This window comes from Dermacentor silvarum, chromosome 3 (genome assembly GCF_013339745.2).
Source record: "Dermacentor silvarum isolate Dsil-2018 chromosome 3, BIME_Dsil_1.4, whole genome shotgun sequence".
Taxonomy (NCBI): domain Eukaryota; kingdom Metazoa; phylum Arthropoda; class Arachnida; order Ixodida; family Ixodidae; genus Dermacentor; species Dermacentor silvarum.
The window spans coordinates 101,971,086-101,989,826 of NC_051156.1; the positions used below are offsets into that span (position 1 = coordinate 101,971,086).

Here is an 18,741-nt window from a genome sequence, read left to right on the forward strand (position 1 = left end):
TGATGACGTCATAACGTGAGACGTGACGCGATGACGTAAAATGTCATCAAACGCGCTGCTTACGCAAAAATGTGGGCCAATCCCGGAGACTGTGCAAAGAATCGAGAAGGGCAGTGCGTGCTTCCCGCTTCTTTCACGCTTGACGTCATTGTCTAGTGATGATGTCACCAGATAACGTCATGTGATGCTCGGAGCAGCAACACCACTGCCCTTCCCGCTTCTTTGGACGTATACCGGGATCGGCTCACATTTTTGTGTGCCCAGCGCGCACGTGTACACAAAAATCCCGACCACTAGAGGCTAACAGCTTTGCTGTAATATAAATTATGCGAAATGATGTTACATGTTTTTTTGAAAAGTTTTGCAGAAAACTAAGTAGCCTGCAAGGCGTCTATGCATTTGGGAACATTTTAATAAATCAAATAGTTACAATGCTCATTTTCTAGGCTCTATGGCTGGGTAGTATTGTAACTTGAAGTTATAGAATCACTATATTTCAACAAAGTATGCACTATGCCCGACCTGAGGACAATGCGATTGCCTCGTCTCGAATATCCTTCCACAGTTCCATGAAAGACGCTTTGTGTCCCTGATCCTGTATCTTTTTCTCGAAACAAGTCAGCTGGCTCGGAGTGAAATACTCCCTCCAGCTACCAATCTTGGCTTCTTTGACGAGGCTGTACTTAGTCTTGTCTCCTAAGTAGCCGCATTTACTGGACACGTTGTTCCGGACAAAGAGATCGTGCCATTCGGAAGTTGGGTTTTGTGCCAAATCAAAAACAATCACCTTCCTCATGTTCTCCGGCTTGGACCACTCAAGAACTTTTTCGAGGACCTCCTCGTCTTCTTCCAGGGCGCAGCCGTAGCTCTCACCCAGGAAGTGAGCCAATTTCAGCACCGTGTTGCGAGTGTCCTCCTTGAGTTCCTCGTAAGTAACGAAGAACACGTTGGGTTTGTCCTTTAATGCGTACCCCGACGCGACGTGATCGAAGTAGTCACCGTAGCCGAGGTCGCCTTCCATGAATGGCCCTAGGAATTCCTCGAACGTGCCATCCTGGAACCTGTAGATACTCATGTCGGTCACCATTCGAAAGAGCGAAACTGCGGCATCCCACGGGTTTCTGGCCACGTAGACGTACTTGGCTTTCGGGTTCATGGTGTCACGGCGCAGTGGAAGATGTGTTAAGAACAATCTTAGTGGCAGAGCGGACTTCCAGTCGGTGCTGTCCATGTACTCGATGAGGCGGGTGTTGCTGGTGAATTCCTGGTAAGTTTTGACAGGCTCACCTCGCTTTAGTATAAGCTGTGTGATGTAATGCACGTAATGGGTCCCGCACTTAACATACGTGCTTTGTATGAGATCACCGTCGGCTGCACGGAACGAGAGATTCTTGCGAAATATATCTGGCTTCAGAAAGGCACACCTGGGGACGCCGTCAATGATTTGACGATAAGGCCTCCGAGAAGTCATTTCGGTTTGTGCGCGAAGTGTGAATCTGAAAAAAAAATGAAAACAACAGTAAGCTGGCATTGCTTATCCGACAACTTTTCAAGACATACGGTTAAGGAAGGAAGGAAGGAAGGAAACAAGGAAAATAAGAGGTGAAAGGCAGAGAGGTTAACCAGTTGAAGTGTCCGGTTGGCTACTCTAAGACATACGAATAAAATCGCGGAGGTGCCTCAGTATATAGGGTTCCCTCCTCTTAAGTTTTCAACTTGTGCCAACCTGTTTGCTTTCAGATTGTTGATTGAACCCAGATTTGCCTGCATTTTAGTTTTTCTTGTACCATCTCGATTAGGATAATGAAATAATACTTGAAATAAAAGCTGGTGGAGGTGGAGTGAATTAGAACGCACTTGTACATTTCGAGTGTACACTTGTAAACTACATTGAGTGCAATTATGCACGCTACCAAAACGTCTCTTAACTTGAAGTGCCCACGAAAATATTAATTAATATTCTGCACATACACCTTAGAAGATTTGTGCGTGAAGCTGGTCCGGAATTTATTTACGTGTGTCAGGCGTGTGCCAGGGGAAAATTGCTGGATAGACATATGCGTGTTTGCTACAACGGCACGTCAACATGCAATGTCTCCTCTGCTATTGTTTTTGACAGCGACGATTCCGCACGTAAAATATCCGAAGTGGTTCATTGTTATTCAAGTAAAGATTGTGAAACTGAAGTGGGAAATAGTCGCTATTGTTCTCGTAGATTAAGCATATCGGAGCGTTCAAGCGTGGTGTGTTATTTGTGACTGCGACAAAAATAACCAAAAGATAGAAGGTTCTTATCGGGTTTAACATTGTATGTTTTTAATGATGCTGAATGCGCAATAAAACTGTCAGAACTCACTCTATCACACAGAATTAGTGGGAGCCGGAAAGGGTCTACTAGTAACGCTAATGTTGTGTTTTGAAGTAGCTTGACCTATAGTTTAAATGTGTGCGGATTTACTGATGAGCAAAGGGCATGCTTTTGAATTCCCAAAGGCGCCAAGATATAGCGGGACTGTCCATTGATTCATGTTGGTTGTGCATGTTGTTGGCTGTACCTGTAAGGTGCATCAATCTTCAAGCCTAGTTCTGGAGTCACATGAGAAGCTTTTCGCCCTGCAATTACATCCGTTCTTCACTAAAGCCATGTTTTTATTCATTTTGACATGCTGCAAAAACAAAAATACCGTTTCAGTAGTGCCAGCCATGCGCTCGGGCTGGCAGACCTGCGAATATCATTAAAATTATATGTTAAACTTGCAACTATACATTATAGTGGAAAGACTTCTGATAAAACAAAAATTTGCGTCAGAAGCCATTCCGTGATGACTATCGACGGTATTGCTACCGGTAATACTACCGGTAATGCTACCGGTAATCGACGGTAATTCAATCACTATATTTCACTCAATGTGTCATTCGAGCACCGGTGTTTTTTTTTGTTTGTTTTTTTATTTTACACAGAGCGGTTTTGGATTCCAGCTCGGAGCACACACCTTCGATCATGTTCTTCGCGACCCCTCTGTCTGTCCTCACAATTAAATTGCCATTTTGCCCCACTTTCTTTCGATGCCCTAGCCCAAAATAGCTGGCTAGAGGCATGTGCCTTAACCCAGCCTTACTGTCCTTTCAAAAGTGAACGTCTTCTTGTAGCGTTAGCTACACTGGCCTAGCCAAGCCCGTATCGCGCGGCACATCAAGAGCCGTGCTGCGCATGCGCAAGGATCAGTGATGTCACACGGCTTGCGCACCGGAGCCACCGGAGCCGGCACCTCTCGCGCACTCCGCCGCCGCCGCGCGCGACTTACCGCCGCCGGTGTGCGCATTCTAGAGGAGTGACGTCGTAGCCGTGGTAGACGCACTGGCGCCGGCGCGCGCTCACTGTGCAGTCGCCGTCTGACACTGCGCTGGAGCCGCTGCGCTTCTGACTGGCGTTTGCCAGTGTGGTATAGCCATGGAGAAGGAGAGCGCAAATGCTGCTCAACAGCGCAGAAGAACGGATAAGATTGACTGATCGGATCCCGAAGTAGTTGCCTGGCAATTAGCGGTTGAGAGTAGGAGGAATGAACAGAAGAAGGCCAAACGTGCTGCGGAGACACTGGAGCACAGGGACGAACGTCTAGGAAAGCGTCGTCGCCAGGAGGCTGAGCGACGTGCCCGACCACCCCTGCAGCAACAACAAAACGCCGTCGATGACGTCAAGGTTTGCCCTTTGCTAACGCTACGTATATCCTGGCATAGCCGAGCTAAGCCACTGCAACTTTTTTTCTCTCTCTCTCTTTAGCTTTGCCCGCAGAGAAGATCTTGGTCCCCGATTATCAAGGCGTGTTGTCAGATCTCATGCCCTTCTACATAGAAAAATGCAGCCAGTTCCACGAAGTGAAGTCTGTCAAAACAGCGGAGCTGTGGTCGTTTTGTTTCTGTGAGTATGTTTCTTTTTTTTCGCTTTTTCTTTCTTTTTCGATTAGCCAAGATTTCTTAACTCTATCCACAATGTAGTCCCCAACGAGGATGAATAGAGTGCATCTATAGCACTCTGATTCAAACCAAGTTAATTATTCAACCATGAACTCTTTTGCGCTGTTTACCGCAAGACCGGGAGCTAAGTGGACGCGTCCATCGTGCAAGAGTGCGCGTCGCACACAGCTGCTATTCTACTCCGGCACCTCTCCTCCCCTCTTCCCGGCGAACGGGTCACGTGACCTCTCCGGTTCTGCCCCTGCGTGACGGTGACGTCATTGACGGCACACGCTCGACTAAGAACAGCTCCGCTGTTAAAACCACAGCGACATTGCCTTCCTGGTACAGTTGCGGATTTTCCCCATGCGAGATAGGCAAAAATGTTGCTTAGTGCTGTCTGGAGCCAACTAGTGGTATAATAAATTAAAATTATGGGGATTTACGTGCCACAACCGCGATCTGATTATGAGGCACGCCGTAGTAGGGGACTCCGGAAATTTGGACCACCTGGGGTTCTTCAACTTGCACCTAAATATGAGTGCACGGGTGTTTTCGCATTTCGCCCCCATCGAAATGCGGCCGCCGTGGCTGGGATTCAATCCCGCGACCTCGTACTCAACAGCCCAACACCACAGCCACTGAGCAACCACGGCGGGTGACTAGTCGTGTAACGTGAACGTTACGTGCTTTCAGATGATGTCTGCATAGCTGCGTAGAAGGTGACGTGAACACCACGTGACAACTTTTACTCGAGGCGTTTAATAATATGACTGAAGAATGAAACTTAATTATGGGGTTGTACGCGCCAAAGCACTGTATTATTTTGAGGTGTGTCGTATTATAGGGGACTGCGGTAACTTTGACCCCCTGAGTATCTTTAACGCGTGCCCAGTGCCCGGCACACGGGCATTTCCGCATTTCGTCCTAATCGAAATGTGGCCGCCGCGGCCGGGATTTGATCCCTCAACTTGTGCTTAACAGTGCAAAGCCATAGCAGCTAAGCCACGATGGCGGGTGACGGAATAATAAACAGTGGTGCATTGCACGCAGCGCCGGACCCTCATATGCAGTCGGGTCGCTTGGCGCCCTCATGAACAGTCGCCGCCAATGCGTATGCACCGCAGTCAACGTGTATGTGCTTCCACCAGACCAGTGGCTTTCTGAACGTCGGGTATTGCCGCATTCCTAACATAAAGGAAAATTCGCGTCCGGTGTGTGTTGGTGGGCGACCTCCGCCGTTGTCGTAACGAACCTTAAACGTTGCCGGTAGTATACCTTTCTTAACCAATCGCTTGCTTTTAACAGCGGAGCTGTTTATGCCGAGCGTAATCTGTCTGTCGTAGACAGAAACAATTCCGCGGAGCTATGACGTCACCTCGCGTTGCCTAGTAATCGCCGGCGCAGGTGCGCGCTGCTTCGCCCGACCAACACCACCTAGATAGCCCAAGGCCTACGCAGTCCGATCCATGAAGTCATACTACCTGGCCCGACTGCCATAGAATCTAATGTGGATGCTCCCGCGTAAACCACGGTGATTTTGACGTCACCGCTTTCGTCACATTAGCCTTGGAAATGAAAATTTCGGGCCAGGTAGCATGACGTCATAGATTAGAGTGCGTAGGCCTGTGTTATCTAGGTGGTGTTGCCCGACACAGACACGGCTCCGCCGAGCTCCCGCCAGCTGTGCACTACGGCGCAAGCGACGTGACGTTATCCCGGCGCGTCTACGCTCGCCGCCCGTACACTGTGCATAGCTTTCGTCCCACTTACCCTACGACTGCACCACCAGCTGCACACTACTACGCATGCGCCGCGAGTCAGACGTGACGTCAACGTCAACCGTGCATGCGCTCCTTCCTTCCGCATGAAAGCCGGTGCGCGGCGGCGGCGCGCCAAACGTAGACATGGGGAGACCAAGGAAGGTTCCCACTGCCGAGGAAGGTGCCGCTTACCAAGAATCGTGGCGCGCTGCTAAGCGAGACTGCGCTCGCCGATTGGACCCAGCACTGTTAGCCGAAGAAGCCGCTGCAAAACGACGACGGCGAGCCGGAGGCCCCGAGTACGTCCAGCGTGAGAATGCTAGCGAACGAGAGAGTAAGCGTCGGCTCCTAGAAGATCCCGACGTTAGAGAAGCCGAAAACGAATGGTACCGTGCCCGTAAGTCCGTGGGAGTCACGAATAGCCGGTTCCAACGTGAGCTTCTTTCTCTCGAGTTTTAACGTCTGTGCCGTGTCTGCGACCGTCTGTGGTTCAACACGAACCTCTCTGCGCTGAGCTCGGTGCGTAGCTGCGACAAGCGTGTGCTCCGACTGCAAGTGCTTCGCGAGGCGTTCCCCGATGCCACGGACCACGAGGAAATGCTTGTATGTCGGACTTCCCGGGAATCTCTACTGCGCGTAAAACTTTGTAAAACTTACCATCATTTGACATTACTTTGTATAACTTAGCATCACTTCGCATTACTTCGTATAACTTAGCATCACTTTGTATAGCCAGGACCAACTAGGAACCGATCAGCTCCGCTGTGTTTTTAGCCTTGCGGCTTTAGTACTGTTACAGTGTATTACCCTTACAGTCGTTGCTGTTTTCGCAGCTTCTTTAGGAGCCTCTTAGTTCACAGATCTCATCTGTGTATTTTTTTTCTTTTTTGGATACACGACGCAATTGCTAACTGACACGAAAATAGGGTTGTGATCACTTTTATACAGGAGTTTACCAGTCTCATCCCCCGTTGATGCGGCTAACACTGAAGAAAGCTGAGAAAGTGGGAATGTAGCAAGAACGGTGTGTTCAACGAAGCACTAGCGCAGCAAAAATAACTGAACTCATTTGAGAATGCAGCACATATGAGCGAATGACTGAGGCGAAACAGGAGAAGCGTAGACAACCATGTAGAATAAAAATTAAATTATGGGGTTTTACGTGCCAAAACCAGTTCTGATTATGAGGCACGCTGTAGTGGAGGACTCCGGAAATTTGGACCACCTGGGGTTCTTTAACGTGCACCTAAATCTAAGTACACGGGTGTTTTCGCATTTCGCCCCCATCGAAATGCGGCCGCCGTGGCCGGGATTCGATCCCGCGACCTCGTGCTCAGCAGCCCAACACCATAGCCACTGAGCAACCACGGCGGGTGACCATGTAGAATAGACGGTCTACGAACAATGAAAGAGCCGCTACTCCTTTATGGTGCTAGCAAGAGCTTCTGCATACACACACCTCCTTTTAATGCGATTATCATTCTTTCATGACTTCAGCCGTTCTGAGCTTATCTATCTATCTATCTTACGCCGACCCAGTGGCCTACGTTTTGTCTATCTGCTTGGGCCACTAGGTCGTGATGGCGCCATAGTCGTTCCATCGGCGTCATTACAGCCGCATGATCTGACTCTCGTCTGGCCGTCACCATCTCGCCTCCTACCCCGACCCAGTGACCCTTGTTCTCTAATGGATGGGGCCACTAGGTCGTGGTCGTGATGTCGTCGCCATTTCAGCTCAATTATCTGACTCTCGTCATTCCATCATTGCCACGCCATCGTCCTCCTCATAGAGTCGTCACGCATTCGTTGTCACACCAATGTCTAGATGCAATCACAGTAGATCAATTGTCATTCCAACTTCGTGACTTGACTCTCGTCATGACGCGTCGTCATCAGGCCTCCGACCCCGACCTAGTGGCCGAAGTTGTATAATAGTTCGGGAAAATGTATCTCATCGGGGGGTGGACGTGTTGCCGTCGTGGTCGTTGCAACGTCGTCATTTCAGCTTTCTCAGCCGACTCTGGTCATGCCATCATCATCACGCTATCGTCGTCATAGACTCGTCGTGCAGTTGTCACAGCGACATTGTGGTGCCGTCAAGATCGTTACATTGTCAACATTGTAGCCTCGTCATCCGAATTTCGTCATGCGTTGGTATTCACGCCATCGTCGTCACGAAGTTGTCAACTTTGTTAGACATACTTCAGTTTCAGAGTTCCGCTCGGGAGATGAACAAAGTCGTAGTCATGAAAATTAGTGGCACTGCGATCGCGTATTTCGTCACTTCTCTCGCTTCTGGTTTCGCTTCTTTTTTCACTTTCATTTCGGTGGTGCTGTATTGTCTGTCGGTATATACTGCCGTCATATTGCTGTTGTGAGATGTGCGGTGAATTTACCCGGTGAAAAGTTTCGCTCAGAAGCGCTGCGGCGTCTCCTAACAGCAAGCAGTTTCCTATGCGCTCCTGCTTTGCTCACGGTTGCTCCAGCAGCCGTGAGCGAAGCTGGTGCTCACAATTTTTTTTGCGTACCGCGCCCACGGCAGAGAGTTTTATATTTGGAAACACAGGCTACGCTGAAATTAAGAATGCCTCAGAGATAAGTCCAAAATGTGTGAACGTCACGTTGAGGACTACGATTGATATTTCATTGCGATTGCAATTATATGGACACTCCAAGCTCATTTCTGCCGTCGCCCTTCGCCGTGAGGTCGCCAACGGCGATGAAATCGTCACCGGCCGCCATATGCCGTATGCGCGCGAGGGACACGCGCTTTCCCGGGGAGCGAATGCACGGCGGAGAGCAAACGCGACTTCTTCCGTCGCGCAAAAGGCCGTGGGGGGATGGGAGGGAGGGAGGGGAGGCGACGTTTAGCTGCGGCACCGAATGCATATTTACATAAAAACGTTGCGAGGCGAGAAAGTGGTAAACACTTCCGACGCTGCTCGACGAGTGTCCCGTTCAGATCTCGCCGAAAACCTCCCAGCGGCCCCCAGAGGCACCGGCAACAGTCACCAAAGCCGCGGGCCTTCGGTGCGAACGCGGGCAAAATGCCTACGGCGTCGACAACAGTTTTGCGCGCTGCTGGTGCTGCTGCATGTCGAAGTTTATACAGCTGATAAAACTACTATCCTTACTCCGTATAGCTCTCTACTCATTTTCTATCGCAATTGATGCTTCGCTTTTCGGCTGAAACTGCCACATTTTTTTAAACATTACTCTTGAAAAGAATGATATATGGATACCTCACCGGAAGTATGGACGCTGGTTCCCGGCGCGATACCTCGACCTAATTTTTCCCGCTCTTCATGAACAGATCTCAAAACCAAGAAATGTGATGCAAAAGCGAAATTAACCAAGAGAAGGAACTCGTGTCGACATGCATTTAGGCGGAAGCTTGCAGTGATGCGCTTCAATATTGTTCTGCTTGCCTTCGAAACCTGCGCTACTGGCTATGACCAACAAGCTTACGGCCATGACTTTTCCTTCTGTGCTCTGAAAGCTTGAATTTATTGAAGGCAACGCCACACAGCAGCACTATATGGATCGTTTTCCATGAAGCAGCTCGTAGGTGGGCGTTTTTTGAATTATGGATACTGCTGTCCTTGAAGAGTGTCGCACCTAATTTTGCTGCAAGAAAGGCTACAACAAAATAAACAAAATGCTATTTCGGTCGGCTATACTACCCTCAAATGCTTAATTGAAATCATCCTTAGAGAAGCAGATGGCTTGAAAATAATCACGTGTTTGCGTCAAGCAAAAGTAAAACGGCGACATATAAGAACATATGTGCACCACAAACAATGCAGTGCTTAGTACTTATACAGCAGTGTGTGAACGGGATCTTTATTTGCAGAGGCAACTTCTTTCGAGAAAGCCTACGACCAAACCTTTAAGCTACACCAGAAGCATGCATGGACAATATACCATAAACAAAATGCCTGTGGCTTCAAATGTACGCGATTATCGGCCCGCGAAGCCTCTTCGCAGATATATGAGGTGGTTGAAAACCAGTTATTAAACACGTAGAGAATTACAAATTTATTTGTCACACGTTCGTGTGAATTCTGTTTTCGGTGATTTATGGGCACCCTGCACTGTTCAGTAGGTGCTACGAAGTTTTCATTTTTACCCCAGCGTCGCCGACACCGGCCGCTAGAGAGGTGATGAAAATGATACGCCATTCCAAACGATAGCGGTCATTTCGGCGCTCCTCTGAGTGTTATGCCATGCGCATGCGCACTTTCAACGTTTTAACAACTCGGACGCACTTGCCCCGTGATAAGCGATCGAAAGTGTCACAGTAAAACACGTTGTGGGGCTAGTTGGTGCATAGCTTTCAAAAGATGAAGCGCCAATAGTAACAGCACACTAAGAAGGAACAAAGACCGGACAAGCGCCTTGTCCTGTTTTTGTTCTTCTTAGTGTGCTGTCACTGTTGGCGCTTCATCTTTTGAAAGAAAGTGTCACGGCGAATGTATGCAGCGTCCCTCCAGTTTTGCTTCCACCACTCGTTAGGCTGTGTGTTCTGGCGCTGCTGTCTACTCTGCAAAGCTTTGCGCAGGGTGCCTATTCTGGAACACTCCGGTCAGGCTAGACCTAAAAAAATATCTGAGTGCCTACATTTGGATGCGATGATTTCTAAACATTGACATGCGTAATCATCGGTTCTTGCCACTTTTTGCCTATCACACTGAACGTATATGGTTTTATAACCGTGAGTGATTGTAAAAAGGCATTTCCGGCGCTTCTACACAGGTGCTCGTTGTCTTTGTTACATATGTTAAGAATAGGTTGCCAAGAAAAAAAAGAAAGACACTGAGTAGGGCAACGAGGCACTTTTAATTTCGAAAAGTGAGTTGGAAAGCAGAATCATAACGCACGGCCGCTAATTTGCGTAGCACAGCTTCAGCTTCGATGCACGAGCTACACGTACATTTCACGGTTGGTACAGGGTAATTTTACTTCGGACCATTTCTTGGCATACTGTCAAGGTACATACACCTAATAGCGAAGCTTCCATAGAAGCCCATATGTTCAAAACATGGCGGTTCATGGGGCTTAGCGCCATCTGTGTGAGGAGGGAATACTTCCGGTGGAAGAAAAAATAGTGTGAGGCCCTATCCGTTCAAAACAGAAGTGACGTCATTTTGTTCTCAAAGGTGCGAAATTTGTTTTCGGGAGCCTGCCATTAGAGCTGTATATTCATATGTCCCACCATTCGACGTGATGGGCGTTTCGAGCTTTCAGCGCGGAAACCGATGCAGGAAAAGTTCAGCCATACGGGTGTCGAAACCGTACCCTTGCGCAGAACTTACTTTGTTTGGAGGCCGACGAACGCTTTGGGTGTAGAGTGCTCGTCCTTTCGTCGGACGCTAAGCCCGTCGGCCAGCGCTGTCGCACGAAAACAACTGAAGTGAGCAATTATCTGGCGGTCGCAACTCACTACTTTTGACTAAAGAGGTTAAGAAACAATGACGATACACGCGTCACCAAATTCAGACAAACTTCGAAATGCAAAACAACACAATATGTGAGGGGGGCGTATTGTAACAGGTGAATTTTACGAGTGCCCCTTTCTGCCCACTTCAAGAGCTGCATTGCATTGCAAGTGATAGCGGCGTCAACGTCCGCCGTTATCGGTGGGCGCTCTTACGGTCGGCGTTGAAAACAGGTATTTATTCATAATGATCAAGTAAAATATAGCTGTTCTTTTCTCCCCACGCGTATACACAATTGATTAGGAATTTTATTTTCGCTGAATGCATCTAACTGTGTATCGCTTTAATAAAAAAACGTTTTTTTCTTTCTCGATGTTCGTTCTCTTCAAACATAGTCGCGCTTCAATCGCTGCTCCCATAACCACCCTTCCTGATGTCGGTGACAATTCGTTCTGAACCGCTTTTCGTCCGAAGCTTCGCGACCGGTTGGATCGACTTTGATACTATTTTGAGCGTGCAGCTAAATTGCCTCCTCGGACGAGCAAGCGGTGCAGGGTAGGGGGAGTGGGCGACGACGTTTCCCAGCAATCATATGGCAGATGAAGCACCGTGCATGCGCGAGCGCAAGATACACTAACACAAATACGCAGACACAGTGAAATCTGCCTTGCTTAAGCGTCGCAGGTTTGTGACAAAACTCAGAGTATGTAGCTAAACTGCACTTACCGTCAGACAAGCGGTACAGGCCAGCTGGGGCAAACGACGCATCGTAGCAGGAGCAGACGATGGGCGGCGCGATATGAAAGATGCGACTGCAGCGCCGCTAGTTCCAGTGATAGCCGCTGTGGCCACGCCGGCCAGTGGGCGCGCTTAGGGAGTTGTGAAACAGAAGTACGTCTATGAAAGTTGGTCATTGTCATATCACTGTTGGCATGCCGTCGACGTCATGCAGTCATTCTACCATCTTCATCACTTCAGTAACGTAATCCCCTTGCCGCTATGCCGTCATTGTCGTCCCGCTTTCGTCGATCTCTATCATCGTTATTCCTTGTTTGTCATTCTATCCGATTCATCGTGTCGCCCTAAAATCGTGATAATGCCACCGTTCTCATACCAGCGTCATCAATCCGTCGTCGTCAAACAGTCGCTATTATGCATTCGTTGCCATATCCTCGTCATCATGCCGCTGTTGTCGTGACATTGACGTCATTTCAGCATCGTCATCCAGTTGTCACAATGCCATCGTCAAGTCGCCGTCGTCATACACTCGTGATTATCTTACTGCCCTCAGGTTCTCGCCATCACACTATCGTCGTTAAACCTCGTCCTCATTCAAGAATCGACATTTCGTTGTCGCGATGCCTTCGCCGTTAAAGTGCCGTTGTCGGTCCGTTGACGTAATTCCTGCTTCGTCATTCGATCGTTGTCACTGCGTTGACTTCATACAGTCGTCGTCATGCCACCATGCTTACGGGCGACCTTGACAACTGAGTGGGACGATTTGGGAGTTTGCCACATATAGCCGAAGCAACCAGTCTCAGAATAACCCTTACACGTGTTAAATAAACATGATTTCAGGAATACGGTGTGTCACCGCACTGCTCGAATGCTAATTGCATTACTGTCGAAAGTCTTAGTGAGATGAGTTCTACCTTAATTTTTTACATATTGGTCGTTCTCCCTATCCGGAAAATTAATTACATCGTTCAGTAATGTGGAAGGTTGGGCGAGTTGGTGAATAATCATCATACCGTATTGGTGAAGCAGCGCACTGACAAGGACGAAGTGGAGATACACAAGAATACACGACACTAGCTGCGACACAACCCGCCGTGGTTGCTCAGTGTCTATGGTGTTGGGCTGCTGAGCACGAGGTCGTGGGATCGAATCGCGGCCACGGCGGCTGCATTTCGATGGGGACGAAGTGCGAAAACACCCTTGTACCTAAATTTAGGCGCACGTTAAAGAACCCCAGGTGGTCCAAATTTCCGGAGGCCCCCACTACGGCGTGCCTCATAATCAGATCGTGGTTTTGGCACGTAAAATCTCATAATTTAATTTTCAGCTGCGACACTGGCAGCAACTGTCGTGTATTCTTGTGTCTCTCCACTTTGTCCTTGTCAGTGCGATGCTTCACCCATACCTTATGATGAATAATTACATCGTGTTTAGTCAGAGTGGAGGTGCTGCTACTCGCGTGCAAGAACACTGAGAAATGAAGTTAGACACGAGGCAAGGATCTACTGCCGTCATGCACTTCCCAGTCTACCCCTTTTTTATTGCAGTCTGAATTTGTTGTGTAGGCTAGAACGCATAAAAGCTTTAGCAGAAAAAGCTTGCTTGAAAATAGTGAGCACTTCATGGCTTTACAATTCCTGCAGTAGAATCAACACTCACCGACGCGGCCGCCCTGAACAGGTTGTGGCGCTTGGAGCCTGGGGCATTGAAAGCCATACTTTACTAGAAGCTCCTAATCTCAGAGTTCAGATAACTCAGATCTAAATAAAATGATAACACAAGAAAGAATATGTGAAGACAACACTTTTTTTTGTTATCAAACAACGCTCCTCATTTTTTTCAGCTCCGTACAATTATCTGGCGCATTATCAACACGTGCCGGTACAAGAAAGCTACGCTCCTAGCACGTGAGAGAGATGATAGAGCCAGACGTTCCTGGCGTCGTTCCAAAAGTTCTATTGAGAATGTGAGAGACAGGCACGGGACGCACGCGCCAAACATCTCATAGAGCTAGTCGACCGTGGCACGGAATAATTTTACCTGCAATCATGGACATATGGTTAGAGCATCGGGCTGCAAAGAATAGTCGTCGTGGTCTGCTTCCCCAGCTGGTTGCGTTGCCGCTCATCATTGGGCGGTGAATTTTTTTAGTGTCGACTGCACAACCCTGAAACAGCTGACAGCTCATGCCATCAAATTGCAAACGCCAAGATGAACGGTGACCGTGCTCGAAATGTTAACATGCAAGCTGCTCCTGGGCAATAAGCCATGGTTGACGCCCGCATGAAAAAAGAAAAAAAGAAACGACTAAACAACGAAGTGTGGTTTACGTTGGCGCATTTTCGTTCGAGAACATAGGTATCCGCATAGTCAAAAGGAAAATGCGAGAAACAAACATCATCTTCAGTGGCCCATATGCATGGATAAACGGAGCAGCAGATGCACCTTTATATCAAGATGGGAATAGAAACAGGCATTCGTCACTTTACAATATATCGTTGTTTAGGTCAGGAAGCTATTTTACCCCGATAAAGTTATATCACGCATTTTATATTCAATATATCGTTTGCTCCTCACGTACCCGAAACGCAACCAGCGCAATAAAAACAAGGTGCCATGTTTAATTAGCCAGAGAAAGCAACTGCAATCCTCTAATAACGCATGAAACCAAGAAACAGAAGCGAGGGTTCAGTAATTATCTAAAAGCTCCTAATTAACCATTTACTGATGAGTGTTGCCTACAGGCAACGCACCAGAATACATTTTTTTCTTGCCGAGTTTCAGTATTGAGTACTAAGTTTGCGGCTAAATGTCTTGGGCCAACAATGAGGAGGAATACGGACGCGTCCAGCTATCTTTTGGAAGCAAGGTCAGATGAGACGGGCCGATGCAGGATACCCAACTGCGGTGGTGTCACACATGTGATGTAAACAAATGAAATGTATACCTACGGCTCACATATGATGAGTCCTCTCTATACAAATTAAAAACGAAGCCTTAGGTGGCTTGGGGTGAAGTCTACTTCCAGGATCCTGCCTGGGGTTTTCCCCTATTGCTGAAGAAAATTTCTGGAAGAAATTTGTTCTTTTTTTATTGATGCTTATTCTTGACGTGTTTTGCAGATTTAGATAGAAAATAAACATTTTTTTAGGGGGGGGGGCGGTTCATATATGCCTCGTCAGTAAAAGGTTAAGGTAGGAACAGGTACGTGGAATGTTGGGCGAGTTGGTGATGATGAAGGTAGGAACGTTAAAGGTTCCCCATAAAATATATTTAGCGTAATGTATTTTCTTCAAATGCCAATGCAGTATGTTTGTTAAGTATTAGTAGGACGTACTTGTCGTTGTCGAGGCGTTATTCGTTCGAACCCATGTAATCGCTAGAATCATTTTGTTAGTTTACTTCGATCGCCAGGGCAAGTGTTCAAATGTGATATGTTATGTTATCATACAAAAATAGTTGGATTTACGGCTTGTAGCTGCTTCTTAGTGCTGTAAAAAAATTTGAAAGAAAGCACCGGACACAAAGCGTAACTACGAGACTAAAACAGCAAAGAAAAAAATACTTCTGTTGCTTTTAGGAGATGGTTCGCCGTTAAGTAGACAAAAGGATAGCGGCAGTAGCAGCAGGCCGATCGCACTGAAAGCTTGGCGCCTAGGTTATCATTCACCTGTGCATATGACCTAGGCAAGAATGTCGACAGCAGTGCAAAGAAGGCCAGACGTCTACCTTTTAGCGGTAGCCACAACGTGTTCGATAACGGCGATAACAGCACCGACCACAATCGCTCTTGCTCGAGCAGTGCAGTAAGACGCTGACATCGTGGAAAAGTGACACGGATATTTGACCTCTGCTAAGAAGGTTCATCAAGGGGTTTCTTTTTTTTCTCGCACGCCCTACTTTTGCAATCATTATTCGCTATTGCTTCGTTAACTTCCGTCAGTCGATAAGCACGTAGGCTGCTGTGCATGGACTAGGCTAGTGTTGGAAATTTGCGGTGCGTCGGAGTCTGCCATTTATTCACGACACAAACAACTATAAATTTGAGGTCGCCCTATTACCAAGTGGTCGATGGTGTCCGCCGCTCCGTTATCGTCCAGCCGGAGATTTTAAGGAAAGCAATGCACTTCACGCCAGCGAAGGGGGTCATGCTGCAGATATCCTATCCGAAATGCGGGACGCATTGGATGCAGTACCTGACGCTCGTTGTTCTCAATGAAGGGCGGCCCATCAGGAGCTATCAAGAGTTTGTAAGCAGCGGCCGATCTCTCGAGTACGCCTGCGTCGAGGACTGGAAACCGTCCAATGGCGAACGGGAACTTCCGTACAGAGCGCTCATGACGCATTTGGACCCACCGACGAAGAATCGTCTCAACGTGAACGCCAAGTACGTGTACGTGGCACGCAACCCCTGGGATTGTTGAGTCTCCTTCTACCACCACGTGTCAAATCTCAGTCCGTTCCGTTTCCAAGATGGGACTTTCAACGAGTTTCTCACCTCGTTCCTGAGAGGTGACTTCGGCTACGGCGACTACTTCGATCACCTCTTGGCTGGTTACGGCCTGAAAGAAGAACCTAACGTGTTGTTCGTCTCTTACGAGGAGCTCAAGAGGGGCATACGCTCGGTGGTGCTTAAGCTTGCCTATATCCTTGGCGAACGATACGGCAGAGCTCTGGAAACGGACGAACATCTGCTCCGAACGTTGCTAGAGAGGGCGACGGTGGAGCGCATGAGAAACGTGCTTTTTTGGACTTAGCGGGAAAGGAGAATCCCGCAATGGAGGGCATCTTGAAGGGTCGTGAAGTTTACGCTAACGTCGGATACCACGGGTGACTCATTCGTTCGAAGCGGAGTTGTAGGCGAGTGGAGGCTGCATTTCACGAAAAGTCAGTTGCGCAGTATGGAGGCTAGGATTACTGAGAAATCCAGCGGTTCGGACGTTATGGACTTGTGGAAGGATATTGTGTTGGAAACAAAGGACGTCATGCGAGATGGCGAGTAGCGTAGGTCGGCGGCAATCTGCATGAATTCAGTCGCGTCGCAAGCAAGAACTCTACTTCCATAGCAGGCTGCAATGGCAAAACAAAAATTTACAGCTATGTCGACGTAGACTCGAGCGAGCACTAAGCTTATAAAATTAGATTACTCAAGTAGATAATGGTGCATGACATGAAAGGAATACGGCTACATGCATTTTTACTTTTTTCATGCAGAGAAACCATAAGTTGCTTTCTCTATCGCTGCTATGTTCGACCGCGGGGGATTGATCTCTCTCTTTGGTTCACCTGCGAAAGTGTTTATGCGTGGATGGGCGAATATTCAGAGCTACTGATAAAGTGTGTTACGCATTGTGCACTAAATAAACAAAAAAAATAAGCTGCAAAAGATAGCGTAGGGTGGCTGACTTATTAACTTGTCTGAAATATAGAAGTATTTAGAGTTCGGTGTTATCGGTCGGTATTTTTTACAGCGAAGCTGCTATGGCTAGGATCCCGGGATTTATTCATGGCGGAACGTCGACAGAAAACAATGGTCGGCCGATTCCGGCGGCATTGCAGGGCAGAGCAATGGCTCATACCCCCATAAAGCAGAGGCTACAAGCAGTGACTCATCAATGGCTCATACCCCAGTAAGCTAGCAAAAATCCCATGGCTCCTACCCCCGTGAGACAGAGGCTACAAGCACCCAGAAAAGTGAAGTGAACAGTGCATACATTCTTTGGAATCACGCATACATCATACAGAACAGCATACGCATTAATAAAGTACAAGCTCAAAACAAGCAAACTTGACTTACAGTGCTTACATAAACAAAGGGACAGCAAGAATGACGAAAGACAAGCGCTGACTTCCCACTGAAGTTTTATTTCAAATAACCCACATATATAGCCAAGACACCTCGACAAGAGCGCCCCCCCCCCAAAAAAAAAACATGAAAGTCAACATGAGCAAGCACTCAAATTTCAATCTAAGCTCAACCGCCCTCTTAGGAAGAACGAGAGCGCATGTGCGAACCCAAGTAAGCAAGTTCCTTATCCTTCAACGTAATCGACGGCTTACTGACCGAGTCACCCTGAGCGATTGATGAATGATAAGTCTAGTGCTTTCAATATGATGCCTAGGTAAGATACCTCTTACCTAGGTACTCTTGCCTAGGTACCTCTTCAAAGAACGGAATACAGCCGCATTGTGCGCGATGTACTCCAAGAAACCCTTCACGTCCTTTTCGCCCTTTATTTCTATGTTCTTGCAGTCAACATTTAGACACCTACCTGTCTGCCCTACATAAGAGAGACCGCATTTCAGGGGTATCTTGTAGACTACACCTTTCGAACAATTCGTATACTTTTTTAATATGATTGATACTATAAGGAGTACGTTTCCTTGCAGCAGGATTAGTTCTGACGCAAAGCTGTGCAAGTTTTTTAGGCGCAGAGAAAACTACACCTTTGTCCCATTTTGTTAAGTTTGTGAGAGATCCCATGAATGTACGGGAGAACAGCCGTTTTATTTCTTCCATCGTGTACCTGAGGCTCGATGCTCTGAGGGTCATTGCTTGACCTACGGCGCAGCTTTTTTGAGACTGAGACAAGAAGGCTGCCAGGATACCCAGCCGCCTTCAGCCGAGCAATCTGCGAACCGAAACTGTGTTCTATTAAATAATTGTGTAGTGGACAGTGTGCTTCGCGTCCACAAAAGAAAAAGAAGGTCGACATCATGGCCGCAACATCAGCCTTGTTGCCCGACGAATAAATGTTTGCTTGTTCCGATTCTTCAATTCTCCCAAATTCGTAACCTCGGACGCTTCCCGCATCGCAACTATTCGTCCCTCCACTTCTCTTCGACGC

At 47.8% G+C, this 18,741-nt stretch overlaps 2 protein-coding genes across 7 annotated transcripts in view; one reads left to right on the top strand and one right to left on the bottom strand.

The window, feature by feature from the left end:
- Positions 1-403: 403 nt before the first annotated feature.
- LOC119445633 (sulfotransferase 1B1) overlaps positions 404-18,741 on the bottom strand; it is a 267,082-nt gene continuing 248,744 nt past the window's right edge. For 2 of the 6 annotated variants that reach the window (XM_049663473.1, XM_049663472.1), the window contains exon 2: positions 404-1,061. In XM_049663473.1, the coding sequence (XP_049519430.1) occupies positions 512-1,061 (550 nt within the window). In that variant the 3' untranslated portion in view covers positions 404-511. Of the gene's footprint in view, positions 1,497-11,881; positions 12,632-13,552; positions 13,962-18,741 lie in introns of those variants that run through there. The other 4 variants (XM_037709898.2, XM_037709899.2, XM_049663471.1 and 1 more) reach the window with 4 other exon arrangements.
- Positions 15,464-18,741, top strand: part of LOC119444624 (sulfotransferase 1C2) — a 284,396-nt gene continuing 281,118 nt past the window's right edge. Inside the window, exon 1 of the mRNA XM_037708994.2 lies at positions 15,464-15,941. The gene's annotated coding sequence lies outside the window, so the exon portion shown is untranslated. The remainder of the gene's footprint in view (positions 15,942-18,741) is intronic.